The sequence below is a fragment of the Dromiciops gliroides genome, chromosome 4 (assembly GCF_019393635.1).
Source record: "Dromiciops gliroides isolate mDroGli1 chromosome 4, mDroGli1.pri, whole genome shotgun sequence".
Classification (NCBI taxonomy): domain Eukaryota; kingdom Metazoa; phylum Chordata; class Mammalia; order Microbiotheria; family Microbiotheriidae; genus Dromiciops; species Dromiciops gliroides.
In genome coordinates this window covers 209,735,189-209,755,580 of record NC_057864.1, presented here as the reverse complement: position 1 = coordinate 209,755,580, position 20,392 = coordinate 209,735,189, and the positions used below count along the sequence as shown (strand labels likewise).

Here is a 20,392-nt window from a genome sequence, read left to right as displayed (position 1 = left end):
TAGCTGCCCCTGTTCTATTCCTTCTTAATTTCTTTTGCTGGATCTTCATCCAGGTCACACCTGGTAACCATGGGTGTCCCCCAGGCCTCTGTCCTGGGCCCTCTTCTAATCTCTTCTCCTGTTATACTAATTTACATGGTAATCTCATCAACTTCCATGGATTCAATTAGTATATCTATGTTGATTATTCTTCTCCAGCCCCGACCTTTGTATGTCCAATTGTCTATTGGTCAGCAGCATATTTTTTTTTTTAAGTGAGACAGTTGGGGTTAAGTGACTTGCCCAGGGTCACACAGCTAGTAAGTGTTAAGTGTCTGAGGCTGGATTTGAACTCAGGTCCTCCTGACTCCAGGGCCGGTGCTCTATCCACTGTACCACCTAGCTGCCCCAGGTCAGCAACATCTTGAACTGGATGTTCCATGGACATCTTAAATTCAACATGTCCAAAACTGAACTCATTATTTTCATCCTCACCCCTCCTCCAACTCTCCTTCCTTCAAAACTTCCTTGTTGTTGATTGTTCCAGCACTGTCAAATGAGATATTTGTAAAAGTGCTTAGCAATGTTGCCTGGCACTTAATAGGTGATTGTTCCTTTCCCTGTCACCCCTCAATCCTATTTGCCCAGGTTTACAACCTAGGTGTCATCCTCTCCTCTCCATTCTCTCTCATTCATAATTTCCTATCTGTTGTCAAGTCCTGCCAAGTTTTTGCCACCAGCTTGATTATTGTAATTACCTGCTGGTTGGTCTTCCTACCTCAAATCTTTTGCCACTCCAATCCATACTTAACTCAGCTTTCAATGATTTTTCTATAGTGTAGATATGACCATGCTATTCCCTTACTCAGTAAATTCCAGTGATTTCCAGTTACCTCCAGGATCAAATATAAATTTCGGTTTTGTGTTCCAAACCCTTCATAATCTGGCCCCTCCTCTTTTCAGTCTTCTTATACCTTACATATACATTCCTCCATGTACTTTGTGATCTGGCGACATTTTCTTGCTGTTCCTTGAACAAGACACTATCTCTTGCTTTTCAGGCATTTTCTTGGTTTTTTTTTTAATTTAATTAAATTTTTTTTTTGTGGGGCATTGAGGGTTAAGTGATTTTCCCAGGGTCACACAGCTAGTAAGTGTCAAGTTTCTGAGCCCGGATTTGAACTCGTCCTCCTGACTCTAGGGCTGGTGCTTTATCTACTGCACTACCTAGCTGCCCCTTTTCAGACATTTTCAGTGGCTGTCTCCTGGATTCCCTATTTTCCTTCAAGTCCCAGTTAAAGTTTCACTTTTATAGAAGTCATTCCTGATCACTTTTAATTATAGTGCTTCCTTGTGTTGATTATTTCTAGTTTACTGTATATATGATATGGATTGTTTGTACATAGTTATTTGCATATTGTCTCCCCACAACAGACTGTGAGCTTCTTGGGGTCAGAGACTGTCTTTGTATCCCCAGCACTTATCTAAGTGCCTGGCACATATTGGTGCTTGATAAATGTTTATGGTTTGACTTCTCTGCATTTTGTATGGAGGAAGGAAGATATTTTGGTGGCAGTCTTATCAACTCACAGGTACCTTCCCCTGAGCTGCTCTTAAATGCTTACTTCTCTAACTCCTAGAAGCAGAATTGTTGCTCACCATAAAAACAATTTTGGGACTCTTTTTTAGAGATTCATAGAAGATCCTTAATCTTAATCATTATTCTTGGTGAAGCAATTAAAATTTGGTAGCAGTATTGGGATTCATGCTAATTTGGCACCAATTAATTGCTAAATTTGTACTAATTGCTAAATAATTAAATTAAGATCAGCAAACATTTAATACCTAATTGCGTAAAGAACACTGGATAAAATACAAAGGTTAGACAAAACATGGTCCTTGTCTTCATTGAACTTACAATTTTTTAGGAGGCTATGACAAACATAAATAAAATAGAAAAAATATAGAAGGAATGGAAAGGAGGTGAAAACAGGTCATTGACTGGGGAGATCAAAAAAAGTTTCATTGATTAGGTGGTATTTAAGTTGAGATTTAATGAATGAGTAGGGATTCGACAACAAATCCAAACAATTCCTTTGATGTGGTAAATATTGGGGGAATTTTGTATAGTGATAGGAGACCCGGGTTCAAATTCACTTAACTTTGTTGGGCTTTAGTGTCCTTATTGGCAAAATGATCGGTCACTTATAGCTCTAGTTCTGTGATCATAATGTTGAAAAGCAAGGGCATTCCAAGCATAAGGAACAATATGAGCAGATGTACAAAACTGGGAAATCATGGGATGTATCTGGTGGATGATGAATAGTTTGGGTAGAGTGTAGGGTATAGATTAGAATACTTTGATACAAAGCTGGAAAAATATATTGTTGAATGCCAGCTTAGTGATGCTGAACTTTAGGTAGTAGGTAATAGGGAGCTCTACTGAAAGCTTTTGGGTAGAACTGGGTGAACCAGTTCTGTATATAAGGAAAATGTCTGGTATAGTGTAAAGGATGAGCTGGAGGGGGAAAAGAATTATTCCAGGAGTCCAGGCAGATTGTAATTAGGGCCTTAATAATGGTAATGATGATGATAATGGTAAGAGCATTTACACAGTGCATTAAGGTTTGAAAAATGCTGTATATATGTTACCTCATTTGATTTTCACAACAACATTTGGAAATATTATTATTCTTCTTATTTTATAGATGAGAACAGAAGCGCAGAAAGTTAAATAACTTGTCCAGGGTCACATGGTTACTGAATGTCTGAAGCTAGATTTGAACTCAGATCTTCTTTACTTCCAAGGCTAGCCCTCTGTATATGTCACCTAGCTACATTTTTACTGAAGTGATAACAATGAGAATAGATTGAAAGGCAGAGATGTGAGAGATTTTAGAATCATGGAATAGATATGATGTGGTAACTGGATATGAGAGGTAAGGGAAGAGTCAAAGGTCATATGAGGTATTTTTTTTTTTCTAAAGCATGGACCACTAGGTGAATTGTGGTGAGATAGACAGAAATTATGTAGTCAGGAGAGGACTCTTTTTATTTAAAGTTACAGCACCTTGGTTCAGATCCTGCCTCAGATACTTATTACTTATGTGACCTTTAGCAAATCTTTTAACTTCACAGGGCCTTATCTTGCTTGTCTCTAAAATGAGGGGTTTGGACTAGTTGGCTTCTGAGGTCTTTTCTAGATCTAGAGCTATGGTCTGATGATCCATTCTGTACACAGTAGGTTTGAAGGATATCCAGGTAGAAATGTCCTTTTGGTAGTTAGAGGTAGAATTGTGTGAGGTTTGGAGCTTGGAAGAGGAGTCAGTGCTGAAGATTAGGGAATCATTGCTATATAAGTGATAATAAACTTAGGACAACATGATATTGCCAAAGGTGAGAGAATTCATATTAAATAGTTTTGAAAGTAATGAAATTGAATCTTGTTAAAAATGTTCAATACAGATTCAGGCTTTTCACCAATTTAGATGTACTTCAAGTTAGCTCAGGGAGTCCATTTTAATTAAACTGATGAAAAAATTGGGCCTCATTCTATGAAAAAGAAATTTAGGGGGCAGCTAGGTGGCGCAGTGGATAAAGCACCAGCCCTGGATTCAGGAGTACCTGAGTTCAAATCCGGCCTTGGACACTTGATACTTACTAGCTGTGTGACCCTGGGCAAGTCACTTAACCCCCATTGGCCCGCAAAAAGACAAAACAAAACAAAAAAAAACAAATTTAACTCAGTATTGTGTAATTTGATTTTGACTGAAGCCTGAAATCCTATACTAATTGTGAAGATTGTATATGAGAATCTTAAAAAATATTATTTTGTATTTTAAAATAGACTAAGTATTGTCTATAATACAAATAAATTATTGCTTTTAAATTCATATAAATTATTAAACATTTAAAATTTACTGTTTAGAAACAGGCAGTTAAGTTCAACAATTTATTAAGCACTTATTTTGTGTTAGGTGCCATGGGATGAAAATACAAAAATAAAATAGTCCCTGTCCCTCTAGGAGTGTATTGTATGCACTACTTGGAGGGAGGGAGATTTATTTGCCATGTACACACATAAGTAAATAGGAAATAATTTGAAGGGAGAGTGTAGAAAATAACATAATGCAACCATTCAATTTTGCCATAATGTTAGTAATTTTAAAACCAAATTTAACCCTAAAATGAGAAATTCTACTCAGTAAAATCCTTGACCTGTCTCTTGGCTCCATTGCCATCCAGTTCAGCCTTAGCTCCTTGCTTGTGCTGTGTATCACATAAGCATTTTTACAAAGAGTTCACTGATAAGAGGCAGGGATGCCTTTGTTTGTAGTGGCTACAATCACATCAGAGAGACAGCTTACAGTTGCATAAAAGAAAAGGAAAATAGTCTTAAGATGAAAAAAATTTAACCTAGCTTCTGTAAATTTAAAGTCACAGTCCCTTTTAGAAGAGGGTTTTATAATAAGGATCTTCAATTTTCATTCCTTCTCTATCGAAGTGAATTGTACCTTTCCCAGCTGTGGATTAAATTTTTGTCTTTTAAGAAACAATGTCCAAAATTCATTTAATGGTCTTCATCTCTACCTAAAAGTATTTGTTTCTTTTTCCTTTCTTGTCTTTTCTTGTCTTTTCTTTTCTTTTCTTTTCTTTTCTTTTCTTTTCTTTTCTTTTCTTTTCTTTTCTTTTTGGTGAGGCAATTGGGGTTAAGTGACTTGACCAGGGTCACATAGCTAGTAAGTGTCAAGTGTCTGGGGCAGTATTTGAACTCAGGTCCTCCTGACTCCAGGGCCGGTGCTCTATCCACTGTGCCAGCTAGCTGCCCCTTAAAGTATTTCTAAGGAAGGTTTTTAAGGAGTAAAGAATTAGCAGCTCTTCCTATCTCCTTTCTAGGAAGTCACTGTATTCTGTAGCTCCCTTGCTCAATCTCTGCAAACACAGAAGGCCTTATTTGTCTTTGCTTCTTATCCTTGGACCAGCTGCCACCCTTTTTCATATATTTTCTTGCTTTGCCATCTAGAACAGAGTTTTTAGTGTGTGTGTGTGTGTGTGTGTGTGTGTGTGTGTGTGTGAGAGAGAGAGAGAGAGAGAGAGAGAGAGAGAGATATGAACCCTCTTGGCAGTCTGATAAAATGTAAGGGCGCTTTTTCAGAAAAAATGTTTTTAAATAGATAAAAAAATTAATAGGACTACAAAAGAAACTAATTATATTGTACTACAGTTAATGAAATGGTGAGAATTTCTTTTTGCATATTCCATAGTAAGAACCCCTGGTTCAGAAATAATCCCTGGTTCTCCACTGACTTTCCACTGCAGATGAAGACTCTTGGGATCCCTTTAATGACTTGAAGTTTCACATCTTGGGTCTGTTAGTGTATCTGAGCAGGTCTAGTCAGTCTACAAGTTAGAATGCTATAGGCCATTGCAAAGACTGATTTTAAGTTTTTATAGTCTAAATTTTGACTGTGCACACATTTTTTCCATTTATAACATTATTATTATGGAAGTAAATGACCTTTGCAACTTAGTCTCATCTGAAGTTGTATTGGAAGTTGAATTGATATGCCTATATAATGTTTGCACTATTTTATGGAAAGTTTATTTAGTACATGTTGTACTATATCTTATTGTAATATTTTCCAATTTTGTATTTGTAAACTACTTTTCCAATTCAATTTAAATAACATTTCTCAGCAAAAGTAGGAATTTATAGGAAGTATAGGTCATTTTGGACATGTTGAATTTGACAGGCCAACAGGCAGTTGGTAATTTAGGATTGGAGTTCTTGGAGAGAAATTAGAGGTAGATCTGCAGATTTGGAAATCATCAGTATAGAGGTGATCATTAAACCTATAGGAGGTGAAAGATGATTAAGAGAGGACAGAAAGAGAAAAGAGATGGGGCAGGTAGGTGGCACAGTGGATGGAGCACTGGCCCTGGATTCAGGAGGACCTGAGTTCAAATGCAGCCTCAGACACTTGACACTTACTAGCTGTGTGACCCTGGGCAAGTCACTTAACCCCAATTGCCTTACCAAAAAAAAAAAAAAAGAGAAAAGAGAGAAGAATCTTGGGTGGATGCCCATATTTAGTGAGTAAGCTAACAATCCGGCAATGAGGACTGTTAGGGAAGGATCAAAAAGGTAGGATGAACATCAGATCATAGACTTAGAGTTGGAAAAGATTTTGGAGGTCATCTAGTCCAACTCCTTCGTTTTCCAGATAATGAAACAGGTCACATGGAAGTAAGTGATGGAATCAAGAATTGAACTCAGATCCTCTGACTTGAAATCTAGTACTTTCCCCACTGAATTTTGATTCTTTCAGAAGAATCAAGAAGTTGCAGTTAATATGGAGACTAAGGAAAGAGAATATCTAGGGAAAGAAGTGCTTAACAACTTCAGAGAAGTAAAGTAGGAAGAATTTCAGTTGAGTATTTTAGAAGTTTCAGTTTTAGGAGTCAGATTGCAAGGCATCAAGAAACAAGTATTTATTCATTGCCAGCTCTGGGCCAGACATTATACCAGGAGCTGGGACACAAATACAATTAAACAATCTCTGCTCTAAAGGAGCTTACTTTCTATTAGAACTAATAACATCTCTGTCTGTATGTATCTGGATCTGTCTATCATCCATCCATCCATCCATCCATCCATCCATCCATCCATCCATCCAGGAAGACTCAAAAAAAGTAAGAAAGTGAAAAATAGTATGATTTACTTAAAGTACTACATCCCTTTAAGTAATTTGGTTCTTATATATAGAAAGCATTTGTGATATGAAACAATGCCAAGAATTATATTTTATCTATTGACTTCTGGATTACTTGTTTGTGATAACTACAAAAGTTTTTCTTTGGAGTAGCAGTTGTATCTCTTATCTGCAGTCATTATAGAGACTACTAATTGACAGAGATTGACATAACAAAAACCTTGATTAAAAAAAATACTTTTTGACATAATTACAAGAGTTTCTGAGAATACCTACTATGTACTTAGCTTCAGAAGAGCACCATATTTTGTTGGGAAGATCCTGATTTGGTTTTGAGGTATGAAGTTGGTCACTTTGAATGGCTATAAGATGGTTAATTTTAATTTTATATCTCTTATTCTGAAATATTAGAGAGACCTGGCCTTAGAATCAGAACTTTGCTAGATGACTCTTAGCAATTCCCTTAACCTCTTTGTGTCTAAGGCAAATATCTATAGCTATAAGTTGAAGAATAGCTGTCTAGCTGCATTGATTGGGGGGTGAGGTTAGAAGGAAGGAGATTCCTTCTCACTAAGATCTCACTCCCTACTGAGGCCAATTGATAGGTCTAGACCAAAACAAAATAATGCTTTACTTGCTGAGAAACAAGATATTTCACAATTTCATGAAACTTCAACTGAAATATCTTTAAATACAAAAGTATTTAAGATAGACTTCGTCAGATTTTCTACACTATATTTGATACTAGCTGTTTGAAAGACTAAACAAGCATCTCAAAAGCTAAGCTTATGGGGCAGCTAGGTGGCACAGTGGATAAAGTACCGGCCCTGGATTCAGGAGGACCTGAGTTCAAATTCAGCCTCAGACACTTGATACTTACTTACTGTGTGACCCTGGGCAAGTCACTTAACCCTCATTGCCCCACCAAAAAAACCAAAAAAAGCTAAGCTTATAACTTTTAGCTGAATTAAAGAGGCTTAAATTTTAATTGAAGAATTTAGAAGACAATTCTGCAGTTTCTGACTTGCCTTCCAGTCAAGTGACAGAGACTCAAACATATGGATGTGGTGTTGCTTGGTATATTTTATAACCCACTTGCTAACATAGAACATCATTAGGAGCAATAGTAAAAGCATAGAACTTGGATTCAGGACATCTGAATTTGAATATTGGTTCTGACACTTGTTAGCTGTGTAATTTCAGTGTTCTCTGAATCTGTTTATTTGTGAAATGGTGATGATAATGCTTGCACTCCCTATGTCACAATATTATGAGGAAACCTTCAAGTGCTATATAAATATGAATTGTTATTATGTTATCTTTTTCAAGAAGTGATAAAACCTATGCTGGTATACCCAATTCATTGTCTCCTAGAATATTTGTCTCTTTTTTTTCTCTCATATTTAGAACAAGAGGCAGAAGAAGTTTTAAATATATTTATTATTTTGCACTTAGATATATGACCTGCTTATAAATAAAGAAATGAGCTTGTCAAAAGAACATGAGAAGTGTAACATTCAAATAGTGGCTGGATTTAGGATGTGGATAATCTTTTAGGAATACTTAAAATATATTTTGTGAAAATGAAACAAATATTAAGTGGCACACATTGATATTATTTTTCTTTTCCATTTTCTATAGCAACAGTATTTTAAAAATAATATTAATTCCAGGGGCGGCTAGGTGGCACAGTGGATAAAGCACCGGCCCTGGATTCAGGAGTTCCTGAATTCGAATCCGGCCTCAGACACTTGACACCTACTGGCTGTGTGACCCTGGGCAAGTCACTTAACCCCCATTGCCCCCCCCCCCAATAATATCCTAAAATAATATTAATTCCACATAAATAAGAATGCCAACACAAGAAGCTTTGTATATGTTAAACTAAATTAATTGAATTCCTTAAATACTGATTGTTATTATTTTGTGGTTTTGCAGTAAACAACGATATACTGGGCAGCTGCGAATGCGATCACATTCTGTGAGTCCAATACACAGATCAGAAGAAAATCTTGCCACACATATTTCTGTAAGATCAGGTTTCTTTGTTATTGATTATTTCTTGTCTTTAAGTACTGAATTTAATTCCCTTCTAAGTTTTCATTCCATATTCAAAAAATTCTAGAGGGTTGAATTCAAGCAACAGAATGATCGTTGTATTTGGAGTCAGAGGACCTGAATTCAAATTTTACCTTTTTTATTTACTATCTTTGTTCCTTTGGGCCCACGTTACATTTACTATAAAATGAGGAGATTGGGCTACATTGCTTCTTAGGACCCTTTCAGCTCCATATGCATTATCATTATCAATAAACTGATAGATCCCTATTCATAGCATCTTATGTTCAGCATTGCCCAAATACATATAGCTGTCTTAAAACCAAAAAGAGGGATTAAGTTGAATTAATGTACTAAGGAAAGTTTTGAGATAGATTAAGAGTAGGGCTTTTTGTGGAGTGAACTATATTTCAACTGGAAGGATTAAATGAGATAATATTTGTGAAATTTTTGCCTCTCTTAAATTGCTAATAGATGTCAATTCTTTTTTTTTCCATTTAGTTATTTAATATGGTTCATTTCCTTAGAGAATGATGGTAATGCAACTGGTTTTATAGGTTTGATCTCTGAGTTAATTTTGAATAAAAAAAAACCACTTGTCAAAATTACATACTATATCCCCTAATTCCAGTTAGCTGCTTTACAAATATATATCATTGGTCCCAAAGAGGGTCACATGAGGCAGTTTTGGATAGTTTAGCACACTCCTTCTCGAAAAGCCATTCAAAGGTTATGTCATATCGTGATGATTTATTTTATAATCACCTTTGTACATGGAGTTCAGTACTTCTCAAACTCCTGTGGTACTTTGACAGTAATTATGTTAGCTAACCTCTAAATGCTAATATATATTTGTTATCATAAAAAAAACTACAGAGATTTGTCAGCACTGAAGTTTTCTTTAAGCTAATATTGTTAGGGATAGGGGTAGGTGTTAGATTGAATTAGATAAACTATATGGGCTAGATTGGATAATTGTTTTCACTGGTATAGGGAATTTCCTGGGGAAGAATCTCTCACAATGCAGTTCTTCTTATCTGCAACTTGTCCTAAAGAGTTGCATGGAGAACCGTCAAGTTAAGTGAAAATACCCAAACCCATTTCTCTCTTGCTCTGAGATTGGCTCTCTGTCCATTACACCATGCTGCTTCCCTAAAAACAGAAAGTTATGCTCTATCATCAAACAGTATCTTCAACATCTTTTTTCTTTGGGGGGAGGGGTAAGATAACTAGCTTTATGATTGTTAGTATTATTTTGTAAACTTATCTATCATAAGTTGATGTATACATGAGAAGTTTTTCCTGAGTTATATATTAGACCATTTGTGTATGTTGCTTTATCTTTGAATATTTGATTATTCTCAGTTAACCACACTTTTTTTCTTGGATTCGTAAACGTTTAATATAGTGGAGTTTTTATTTATAAAAGAAGTTTAAAAATGTACCATTATGGTCATGGAATCATAGTTAGGGAAGGACTTTAGAGGTAATTTAATGTTTTAAAACACATTTTTTTCCATGTATTCCTAATGTCTGAATGAAGACAAATATTAGGATAAAGATATTCTTGGATACTAGCATAAAACTTCCTTTTCAACAAATGCAATGAAACAAAATCATCTTTCTGTAAGCATTGTTTTTTTTTTTTTTTAAATTGCTATGGCATGGGATGGCTAGGTAGTACAGTTGATAAATCACTGGCCTTGGATTCAGGAGAACCTGAGTTCAAATCCAGCCTCAGACACTTGACACTTATTAGCTGTGTGACCCAGGGCAAGTCACTTAACCCTCATTGCCCCACAAAAACAAAAAACCAAAGAAACAAACAATAAATCGCTATGGCATACAATCAAACTTTTTTGTAAAGGATATGAAAGAAAAAAAATCAGATTATTTTATACCAGAGTTAAATCATTAGTTACTGTTTTATGTATTATAGTGAAATGTATTATATTATAGCCCTAAGTGATAGTAATCTCTATTTATTACTTTTCTCAGAAACATCTTCCTTTTTTGATCTTCCTTTTTGATCTTCATTGCTTTGTCCTAATTTTTTTTTCCTTTGAAATGTATATTTCAGAAAGATTATCTCAAAAAACCTTCAATATCTATGGATGACAGTGAACTTGGAGCTCGTCTTAATAGTTGGAACCTTGGGGTAAAAGAAATTTGATGGTTTTATTTTATTTATTATTTTATGATTTTATTTATGGTACAGCAATATGTTAAATAGAAATTTCCAAAGTTACTCATGTCATATAAGTATTATCCAATACATATTTATTTTTTAATTTTTAAATTTTTTTTAGTGAGGCAATTGGGGTTAAGTGACTTGCCCAGGGTCACACAGCTAGTAAGTGTTAAGTGTCTGAGGCTGGATTTGAACTCAGGTACTCCTGACTCAAGGGCCAGTGCTCTATCCACTGTGCCACCTAGCTGCCCCCAATACATATTTATTTAGAACCAGGTGCTTAGCACTGGAAGTTATAATAGAAAAGAGTGCTATACTTAAGAGATTTTGATGAATACCATACTAGATACTTCCCAGCTGTGGGACTACAGGCAAACTACTTAAACTCTCACAGCCTTAGTTTACTTGTTTGTAATGGAGAAAACACTTTTTTTACTACCTACTTTGCAGCATTATTGTGATCAAAGCACTTAGCAAAGCTTAAAGCACTATATGGATATAAGTTATTATTCTTAGCACTGTGTGGTTTTTCAGAAGTAAAAAAGCATGGGCATTGCCATTGCCCTCAGGAAATTTACAGTTTTATTGGAGAGACACAGAAATGAAAATTTTAAATAAAGGTTGCTTTGACTAAGTGACTAAATGATTGCTCCTCATGATTGGGTGCTCTAGGAATGTAGGGAGAAAAGAGTTGTTTATATACTAGAATGATTGGGAAGTAGTTCATGTACAGGCCATTAGGGATTGGTGGGGGAAGATAGTCAAGGTAGGATCTAGAAGTAAAAAATTTGGGGGTGAGGATGGACGTAGTCATGCCATGTGAGACATGTCATACAAGACTGATTCATCATGTAATTTTTAACCATCTATTGTGTGCATAGAACTGTGGGGATAAGACTACAGACTACTTGGCCAAAAAGAGGAAATAGATGAGGAGTTTTGGAAACAGATTACAATCCTGCCCCAGAGACACAATAGGATAGAGATGGATGAAACCGAGAAACTCTTGTTTTCCAGACTTCTACTGGGACTCTTCTTACCTAAAATCTGAATAACTAATAACCTCTTGAGTGTCCTCAATGATAATGTAATCCTTAAAAATGTAGAGGAACGAGCAAGAGGAAATTCCATTATTGATCTTCACATGGATAGGAACTGGTTTCTGTTTTAGAAATGATGGGAACCCTGCTGCAAGTACTACCTCTTCCTAGCGTTTGTGGTAGGGAAGTAGAGGAAATTTAGCTATAATCTGATATACACCCTAGATTTGAGAAAGCAGATTTCAGAGGGTTCAAGTGGAAAGATAAATAGCAGTTCATGGCCTAAAATGCTATGGGGGATGTCAGCTGAAGAGGGATAGGAGATGCTCAAAAATGAAATTCTGAAGACACAAAGTAAAACAATTCTAGTGAGGAAGTAAAATGGAATTTATCTGAAGAGATATTGTAGATTCATCAGAGGTTCAGTAGCCATCTTAGATAAAAAAATGTACAGGAAATGGAAACAGGGCCTAATAGGATGAACAAAAGAGTATGGCATAGTCCTAAAAACGTGTTAGGAATACTAATGTTCAGAATGAGGGGAAGCTGGTGAGGAAAACTAAGGACAACTTGAAAGTTATCAGTGTCCTTCTTAAGTCATAGTGCTCAGAAGTGCTCAGAATGAATACAGTATACCAGATAAGTGATGATGAGAATAGAGTAATGTGGAATTATCGACTACCTGTGACCCTGAGCAGGTCACTTAACCCCAATTGCCCCACCAAAAAAACCACAAACAAACAAAACAAAAAGTTGATCGGGAGCAGGAGGAGTTCAGAGAAACCTGGAGGGTGTCGCGTGAGCTGATGATGAGTAAGATGAGCAGAACCAGAAGAACATTGTACACAGTATCATCAACATTGAGTGTTGATCTACTGTGAGGGACTATATTCTTCTCACCAATGCAATGGTACAGAAGAGTTCCAGGGAACTCATGATAGAAGAGGATCTCCAAATCCAAGAAAAAAAAAAAAGAACTGTGGAGTATAGATGCTGAATGAACCATACTATTTCTTTTGGTTTTGGTGCTGTTGTTTTTTTCTATTTTGAGGTTTTTCATTATTGCTCTGATTTTTTCTCTTATAACATGACTAATGCAGAAATAGGATTAATGTTATTATGTGTATATATATATATATATATATGTATATATATGTGTATATATATATATAACCTATATCAGATTACCTGCTGTCTAGGGGAGGGGGGAGGGAGGGGAGGGAGGGAGAAAAATCTGAAATAGTAAAGCTTGTATAAACAAAAGTTGAGAACTATCTTTATATGTAACGGAAAAAAAATAAAATACTTTATTGATTTTAAACAAAACAAACAAACAAGCAAAAAGTTGATCGGGAAGTATTCAGAAAGTGTTTATAAAGAGCCAGCATGACTTCACCGAGAACAGGTCATGCCAGATTTAACCTCATTTTTTTTTTAAAAGGATTATTAATGCTCTTCTAAATGTTCACTAGTTCTTTCCATGTTCAGTTGTGTTAGAGCAAGATTGAACATTTATAGAAGATCATGGATATAGAGCTAGAATTGACCGTAGGGATCTTTTAGTCTGTTAAGGCTAAAATTCTAGCTAAACTGTCTAAAATATCTAATGAGTGGTCGCCAATAAATTATAAGTTTTAGCAAGAGTTAGACTTTTAAGCATTTATTAAGGAGAATAAGAATTTGGTAAAGAGAGAGAAAAAGGCCTAGATTCCTATCTATTAAAGGGAGAGCACATTTCTAGCTTCCTTCTCCACCAGAGTCCAGAGGAAAGAGAGTGAGACCGAGCGCCAGTCTCTTCCTTCCTCCTCCCACTAGTCCGCGTCACTTCCTGAAGCCTGGTCTTGCCCTCAAAGACCTTTGCTTCATGGGCAGAACTCTTCTACAGTAAGTCTCCAGCAGGTGGCGTCATTCCAATCGTTACAGTCCCCCCTGTTGTTCCTCAAGAAACAAAATGTTTCCTTGACGGAACAGTAAAAACAATATAATAACTATTGCTAACTAATAATATGTGAACAACAATATAGAAAAGGAAGAGAGGAAAGTTTTGTCCAGAGGGGCGATTTTTTTTTTTTGTCCTCATGAACCGACGCTTTGACATTGGTCTTGCAAAGGGAGGGCCTCTGCAGAGAATACATGTTACAGATGGTGTATATTATAACAGAAAGAGAAAAAAAAACAACAAAAACAACAAATCAAAACTGTTCATTTAAAGTCTCTGAAAGTCTTTTCTCAGATGTCCTCTAGGTGTAGTCATGGAATGGAAGTCTTTTCAGGGGTTGAGGTATGGATGCTGGTAATCAGCCAGGAAAATTTCCTACAAAATTGAGCTTAACACAACTTTAAAATAGCTTTGTCAATAATAAAATCAAACAATGAAAGTTCTCAAAAACATGTCTAAGGGAATACAGAATCTTAGTTGTTACACATGAAACATATAATAAAACAAACATTGAAACATTCTTTAAAATTATAATATTACTATAGTCCCCCCCTTATGGAGGGTAATTGAGAAGACAATTGCTGCAATATTAATTATTAAAAATAATTTTTATCTGTTTCATCACTTTTTTGCATCATCTGCCTAATTATCCTCATGCCATTATGAGAAATTTTAAAATCTAATATAATTAGTAACAGATGTCAAGGCCAAATTCAACACTGTTATTTATCATGACACCTGAGATAATTATGGGGGTTACCATAAAAGAACAGAGAAATGATGGGATATGAGCATTCCCACACTTGAGCAATATGTACTGCCCATACAGTATGCCAGGCTTAAAATAGGTGGATGGAATATACGTCCATGCCACTGAACATATTGGAGGAAACTGAGTCAGACTTAATCAGATGCATGGGATTGAGATGGTCCATGGCATCAGGCATATAGGAGGGAGCATAGAAGCCAGGTGTAGAAGTGAGATGGGTGGGATCAATACTTCCAGCCATCTGTACAATATTGTGGGGAAAAATAAAATAAAATATTAAACCAAGAGAATCCAACCTCAACATTTGTCAAAAGCCGTTCCCTCGGCCATACCTTGACTTCATGCATGTCTCCCCTCATGTGACAGTTCAGTGTCTGCTCTTGCATGTATTCCTCTTGTGATTGGATGGCATCTTGGCCAACTGGCATCTGATAACTCAGAATAAAGGCAATTAATGTCTTAAATGATAAGTTCCCATAATCCAAGTCTCATATGGATTTAAAAATTGAGGATAATAAATGATTGCAAAAAATGTGAATACATCTTGACTCAGAATATAATATATAATTATGCAACAATTTCAAATAATACCTTTTTTTTACTTAGCATACAATTACTTTTTTGAAAAATCTGAACATATTTAAATACAAGTTAAAGCACAACACAATCTCAAAGACAACTTTTACAAATGTTCCCCTCTTTTTTTTTTTTTTTTTGGAATATGCTTATCAAAAATAATACTTCTAGAATCAATTTACACTTGCCATGGCAAACAATTTGCTAGGGAAATGCTTTAAAGAGTTTGATCAAATAATCAGTTGAGAAAAAATAACAAAAACAAACAACTCAGAATATGGGAGCACAATACTCCTAGAATTAACATTGTATTATGAAATCAAAACCATCTTGCAATGTTTCAAAATTAGATAGATGAATGAATAGAAGAAAATACACACGGAACAATAAAAGACAATGAAATTCAAACTAGGGAAATCTAAATGAATATGAACTTAATATTAATAAGAGTATTATAAAATATAAACTTGATCATATGACTATAAAAAGCTTTACAAATATTCTCCTTGTTTTAGAAACTAAGTATAAGACACAATCTCAAAAGCCTGAAAATCTCTATGAAAATAAACCCATACCATTAATTTCAAAATGTATATATAATAGCATAGAAATCCTATGTAACCTCTGAACTGATACTATCACTCTGAATGAATTCAGAACACTTTTGATTCTGATATCTAAAATCCCCAACACTCATATCAATACCTTGCCCCTTACTTCTACATTTCTGTACAATATATACCCTTCCATGGCAAAAGAAGCAGAGTCTTGAACTATGTTGATGATTGTCATTCTTATACAGCTTAAATTTTTCTTCTTTAACCCCTCTATATTGTCTGTCAGTCTTTTCACCATACAAATGCTTTATAAGATTACTAATGAAAGACAAAAGCAGGTTAGCAAAATTATCAACAAAACGAGCATATCTGGAATTTAAAGGGTTTTCTAAGGTTGTCTCAGAAGCACAGCCAGGCTGGGGGAAGGGCTGAGCCTGAATCTGCAAATGTAGTTAGAGAAAGTTGAGCATGCGCATCAGATCTCTGGACTTCCCAGGCAGGGGAAGCTATGGGCTTGGCCATAGGAGGAGTAGAGGGTGGGGTCTGGAGAGGAGGGGAGGGACCAGCACAATTTGAATCACACTTGATTTTGAACTCAGGCCTGGATTCCTCTTCCCCCACTTTGCCTCCAGGTGCTAGGGGATTAAAAGCTTCTAGAGGGTGGGTCATTGTCTCCAGGCATGCAAAATTAAAGCAACAATTACTGTTAGAACTGGGAAAAGCTGCGGGAATCTCTTCAGGTTTCTCTGAAAAAGCATGGTTGGGAGAGGGAGAGATATTTCCTTGTGTGAGTAAGTTGCTGGCTCTTTTAACAAAAATAAAAAGAAAAATAGAAAATCCACAAAAACAAAGCATTAACATGATCTTATCTCCCATTTGTCTGGTTAAACAGACTAAAATCAAAAATAGGATAATTAGGGAGTTTAAAAGGTCCATTCGAAAAAAAATTTAAAGGAAAACACAGCCAGTACACCAGTACTTAGCAGTTAAAGGGAGAGGGAGGGGAAATTTCTTACCCAACCAGAAGATCAGAAGAAGACTGAGGGTTAGCTTTCCTCTTCGTGGTCAGCCATCTGTTAAGGCTAAAATTCTAGCTAAACTGTCTAAAATATCTAATGAGTGGTCGCCAATAAATTATAAGCTTTAGCAAGAGTTAGACTTTTAAGCATTTATTAAGGAGAATAAGAATTTGGTAAAGAGAGAGAAAAAGGCCTAGATTCCTATCTATTAAAGGGAGAGCACATTTCTAGCTTCCTTCTCCGCCAGAGTCCAGAGGAAAGAGAGTGAGACCGAGCGCCAGTCTCTTCCTTCCTCCTCCCACTAGTCCGCGTCACTTCCTGAAGCCTGGTCTTGCCCTCAAAGACCTTTGCTTCATGGGCAGAACTCTTCTACAGTAAGTCTCCAGCAGGTGGCGTCATTCCAATCGTTACAAGTCAGATCCCCTAGTTTCAGATATGAAGATACTGAGGCCCAGGGAAGTTAAATGACTTAACTGAACTTCAGAGGTAGAATCTGAACCCTTTGATTTTATAATCAGTACTCTTGGCTAAAACAAAAGCCATCAGTACCCAGTGTTCCCCAGTGGTTTCCCACCCAAATAGTGACCAGGCCCAACCCTAATTAGCTTTTTGAATCAGTCAGGCTCAGAAGGGCTCGGGGTGGTATGGCCATAAACTTGACCAGTAAATAGGGGGATAGGGGAGAAATGAGATGAGGTGTAACGATTGGAATAACGCCACCTGCTGGAGACTTACTGTAGAAGAGTTCTGCCCATGAAGCGAAGGTCTTTGAGGGCAAGACCAGGAGTCTTTTCTTTGGTGTCAGGAAGTGACGCGGGCTAGTGGGAAGAGGAAGGAAGAGACTGGCGCACGCTCTTAGGCTCTTTCCTTTGAACTCTGGTGGAGAGCGGAGCTAGAATTGTGCTCTCCCTTTAATAGATAGGAATCTAGGCCTTTCTCTCTCTCTTTACCAAATTCTTATTCTCCTTAATAAATGCTTAAAAGTCTAACTCTTGCTAAAGCTTATAATTTATTGGTGACCACTCATTAGATATTTTAGACAGTTTAGCTAGAATTTTAGCCCTTAACAGAGGATATGCTATGAAGATGCTTTCCTTAGATTTTAGCAGGTTTTTATTAGGTATTTCATCCTATTCTTGTGGAGAAGATGGCCAGATGTGGTCTAGGTAATACAATTAGATGGACTCAGGCCTTGGTTGGATGGCCAGACTCAAGGAGTAGTAGTTGTGAATGGTTTAATGCCATCATGTCAGGAGGTCTTTAGTGGGATGTATCTGGGATCTGTGCTTTGTTCTGAGCCATCGAACATTTTTATCAGTGACTTGAATAAAGGCATAAAAGGCATTAAATTTTCAGATTACACAAAGCCAGTAGGAGTGGCTGATACATTGGATGATGGAATCTGAATCTAAACAGATCTTACCAGGCTAGAGGAGGGGCGTTAAACTTCTGGGCTACAAAACTTGGAGAACTAGATTAAAATGTAACTAGGAAATGTTGAGCAAAATAAAGTAGAATACAACATAGATGATTTGTGTTTTTATAAAGTCAATATGCAACTGATAAGGATAATTGTAAACTCTTATACATGGATACACAAAATTAACTTCAAAGGTGAGGGGGAGATGGCTAGATGGCATTTGTTCTGAAAAATATTTGGGAGTTTTAGTCCATTGCAAGCCCAATATAAGAAAGCAGTGTGATGTAGCATCCATAAAAGCTAATGCCATCTTGAGTTGCATTAAGAGAGGTTTAAGTTCCAGGAAGAGGTAGGCAATAGCCCCACTGTACTCTGCCGTCATCATAATTTATCTGGAATATTGTGTTCATTTACTTCTGGACGCTGTGGTTTAAGAAGGACATTGAAAACTCGAGAGTGTCCTAAAGAGGGTATTCAAGATGATGAAGGGCCACCATCATTTGAATTCATTTGTCAAGTCACGTCAAAAACTATTAAGTGACTACTGTATATCAGTTTTGCAATACATTATTTTTAGTTGTGAACTTTTTTACTTTTGACTTTTAATATATTATATTTCAAGATTTTTTTCCCTTATAGTAATTGCCAAACATTGTTCTATGGTTATTCTTAGTTCTTTGGTATTTGATTTTCCCCCCAAGCTGCTCGCAATATTTTTTCTTTGACCTAAAAGTTCTAGATTTTGGCTATGATACTTCTTGATTTTTCCCACTATAGGGTTTCTTTTAGGTAGTGATATATAGATTATTTCTATTTTCATTTCTCCTATGTTTCTGATAGTTGTGGGGAGTTTTCTTTTATGGTTTCATAAAATTGGGTTATCCAGGTTTTTTGTTTGGTTATGGTTTTCAGGATGTATGGTAATTAAATTTTATTTTCTTATTCTGTTTTCCAGATCAATATTGTCGTAGGCATCTACATGTTCTAATTTTTCAGTCTTTTGACTGTGTTCTACTCTTTCTTGTATATGGTTTTCTACTTTTTGTTCAAATAGTTATATTCTTATTTTTTTTTTTAAGTGAGGCAATTGGAGTTAAGTGACTTGCCCAGGGTCACACAGCTAGTAAGTGTTAAGTGTCTGAGGCCGGATTTGAACTCAGGTACTCCTGACTCCAGGGCCGGTGCTCTATCCATTGCGCCACCTAGCTGCCCCTAGTTATATTCTTTTTTATAAGTGCTCTAATTTTATTATTTATCTCATTTCATGTCGTCTTTTATTTTTTCAACTCTTGAAGTCTTTGTGGCCAATGAATTTTTTCCTAGGTTTCTACTTGTAATGGTTGTTACAAAATTTAAGTTTTATCTTGCATTTCTTTTAACCCCTAATATTTCTTCAGTGTATTAGGAACTTTTTTTTTCTATTTATGTTTTTGGTCTTAATTTTTGAACTGGATCTCTGTATAAATTTCATTCCTGATTCTTGGAGGACCTTGCCCCTTGTCTGCATTTATCTGCCTAGAAGTCATGACTTTGAGCCTTTTCTTTTAGCTAACCTCCCATCTGTCTGTCCTGGCTGTAGATTGGGCTGGTTTCAGGTGCAGTTCTAAATGGGATTGTAGAGTTCTTAGTATTGTTTCTCCTCTTTTGAATTATTCTTATTTTGTCTGGCAATCCATTTTATTACTCTGGAGCTGTTCTGTTGGGATCCTGGGCTTTGCTGGAACCCTTACATTACCATCTTTACATCTTTACTAGAAGACTTCTTATAAATGATTGTGCTAGATAAGAATATATTCTTTATTTTTTTGAAATTTTACATGTCCATCTTTTGTGAAGATGTTGCCAGCAGAGATCTGTTACATTAAAATAGATGTTAGGTCAAGGTTCATTTTAGTTATTTACTCTTTCCAGATCACTTGTAGTCTGTACTTCTTTTTCTTTAAATTTAATATATTTTATTTTTAGTTTATGGAATAAAACAAGCATTTCCATTACATAATAGAATTTAAAAAAAGATGATTGCACATGAAACTGCAACTGCAGATCTATGCTATACAATTTGCTGTTCCTTTTAAGTAAATAGTGTCATCATGTAAATTTCTTTTTTTTTCTTCTCCCCTTCCCCCATATA

The 20,392-nt window shown here is 35.9% G+C and overlaps 1 protein-coding gene across 1 annotated transcript in view; it reads left to right on the top strand.

Annotated features, from left to right (window-relative positions):
- Positions 1-20,392, top strand: part of CEP112 (centrosomal protein 112) — a 479,659-nt gene that overhangs the window by 40,086 nt on the left and 419,181 nt on the right. Inside the window, exons 5-6 of the mRNA XM_044003044.1 lie at positions 8,631-8,721; positions 10,831-10,908. Of these exons, the coding sequence (XP_043858979.1) occupies positions 8,631-8,721; positions 10,831-10,908 (169 nt within the window). The remainder of the gene's footprint in view (positions 1-8,630; positions 8,722-10,830; positions 10,909-20,392) is intronic.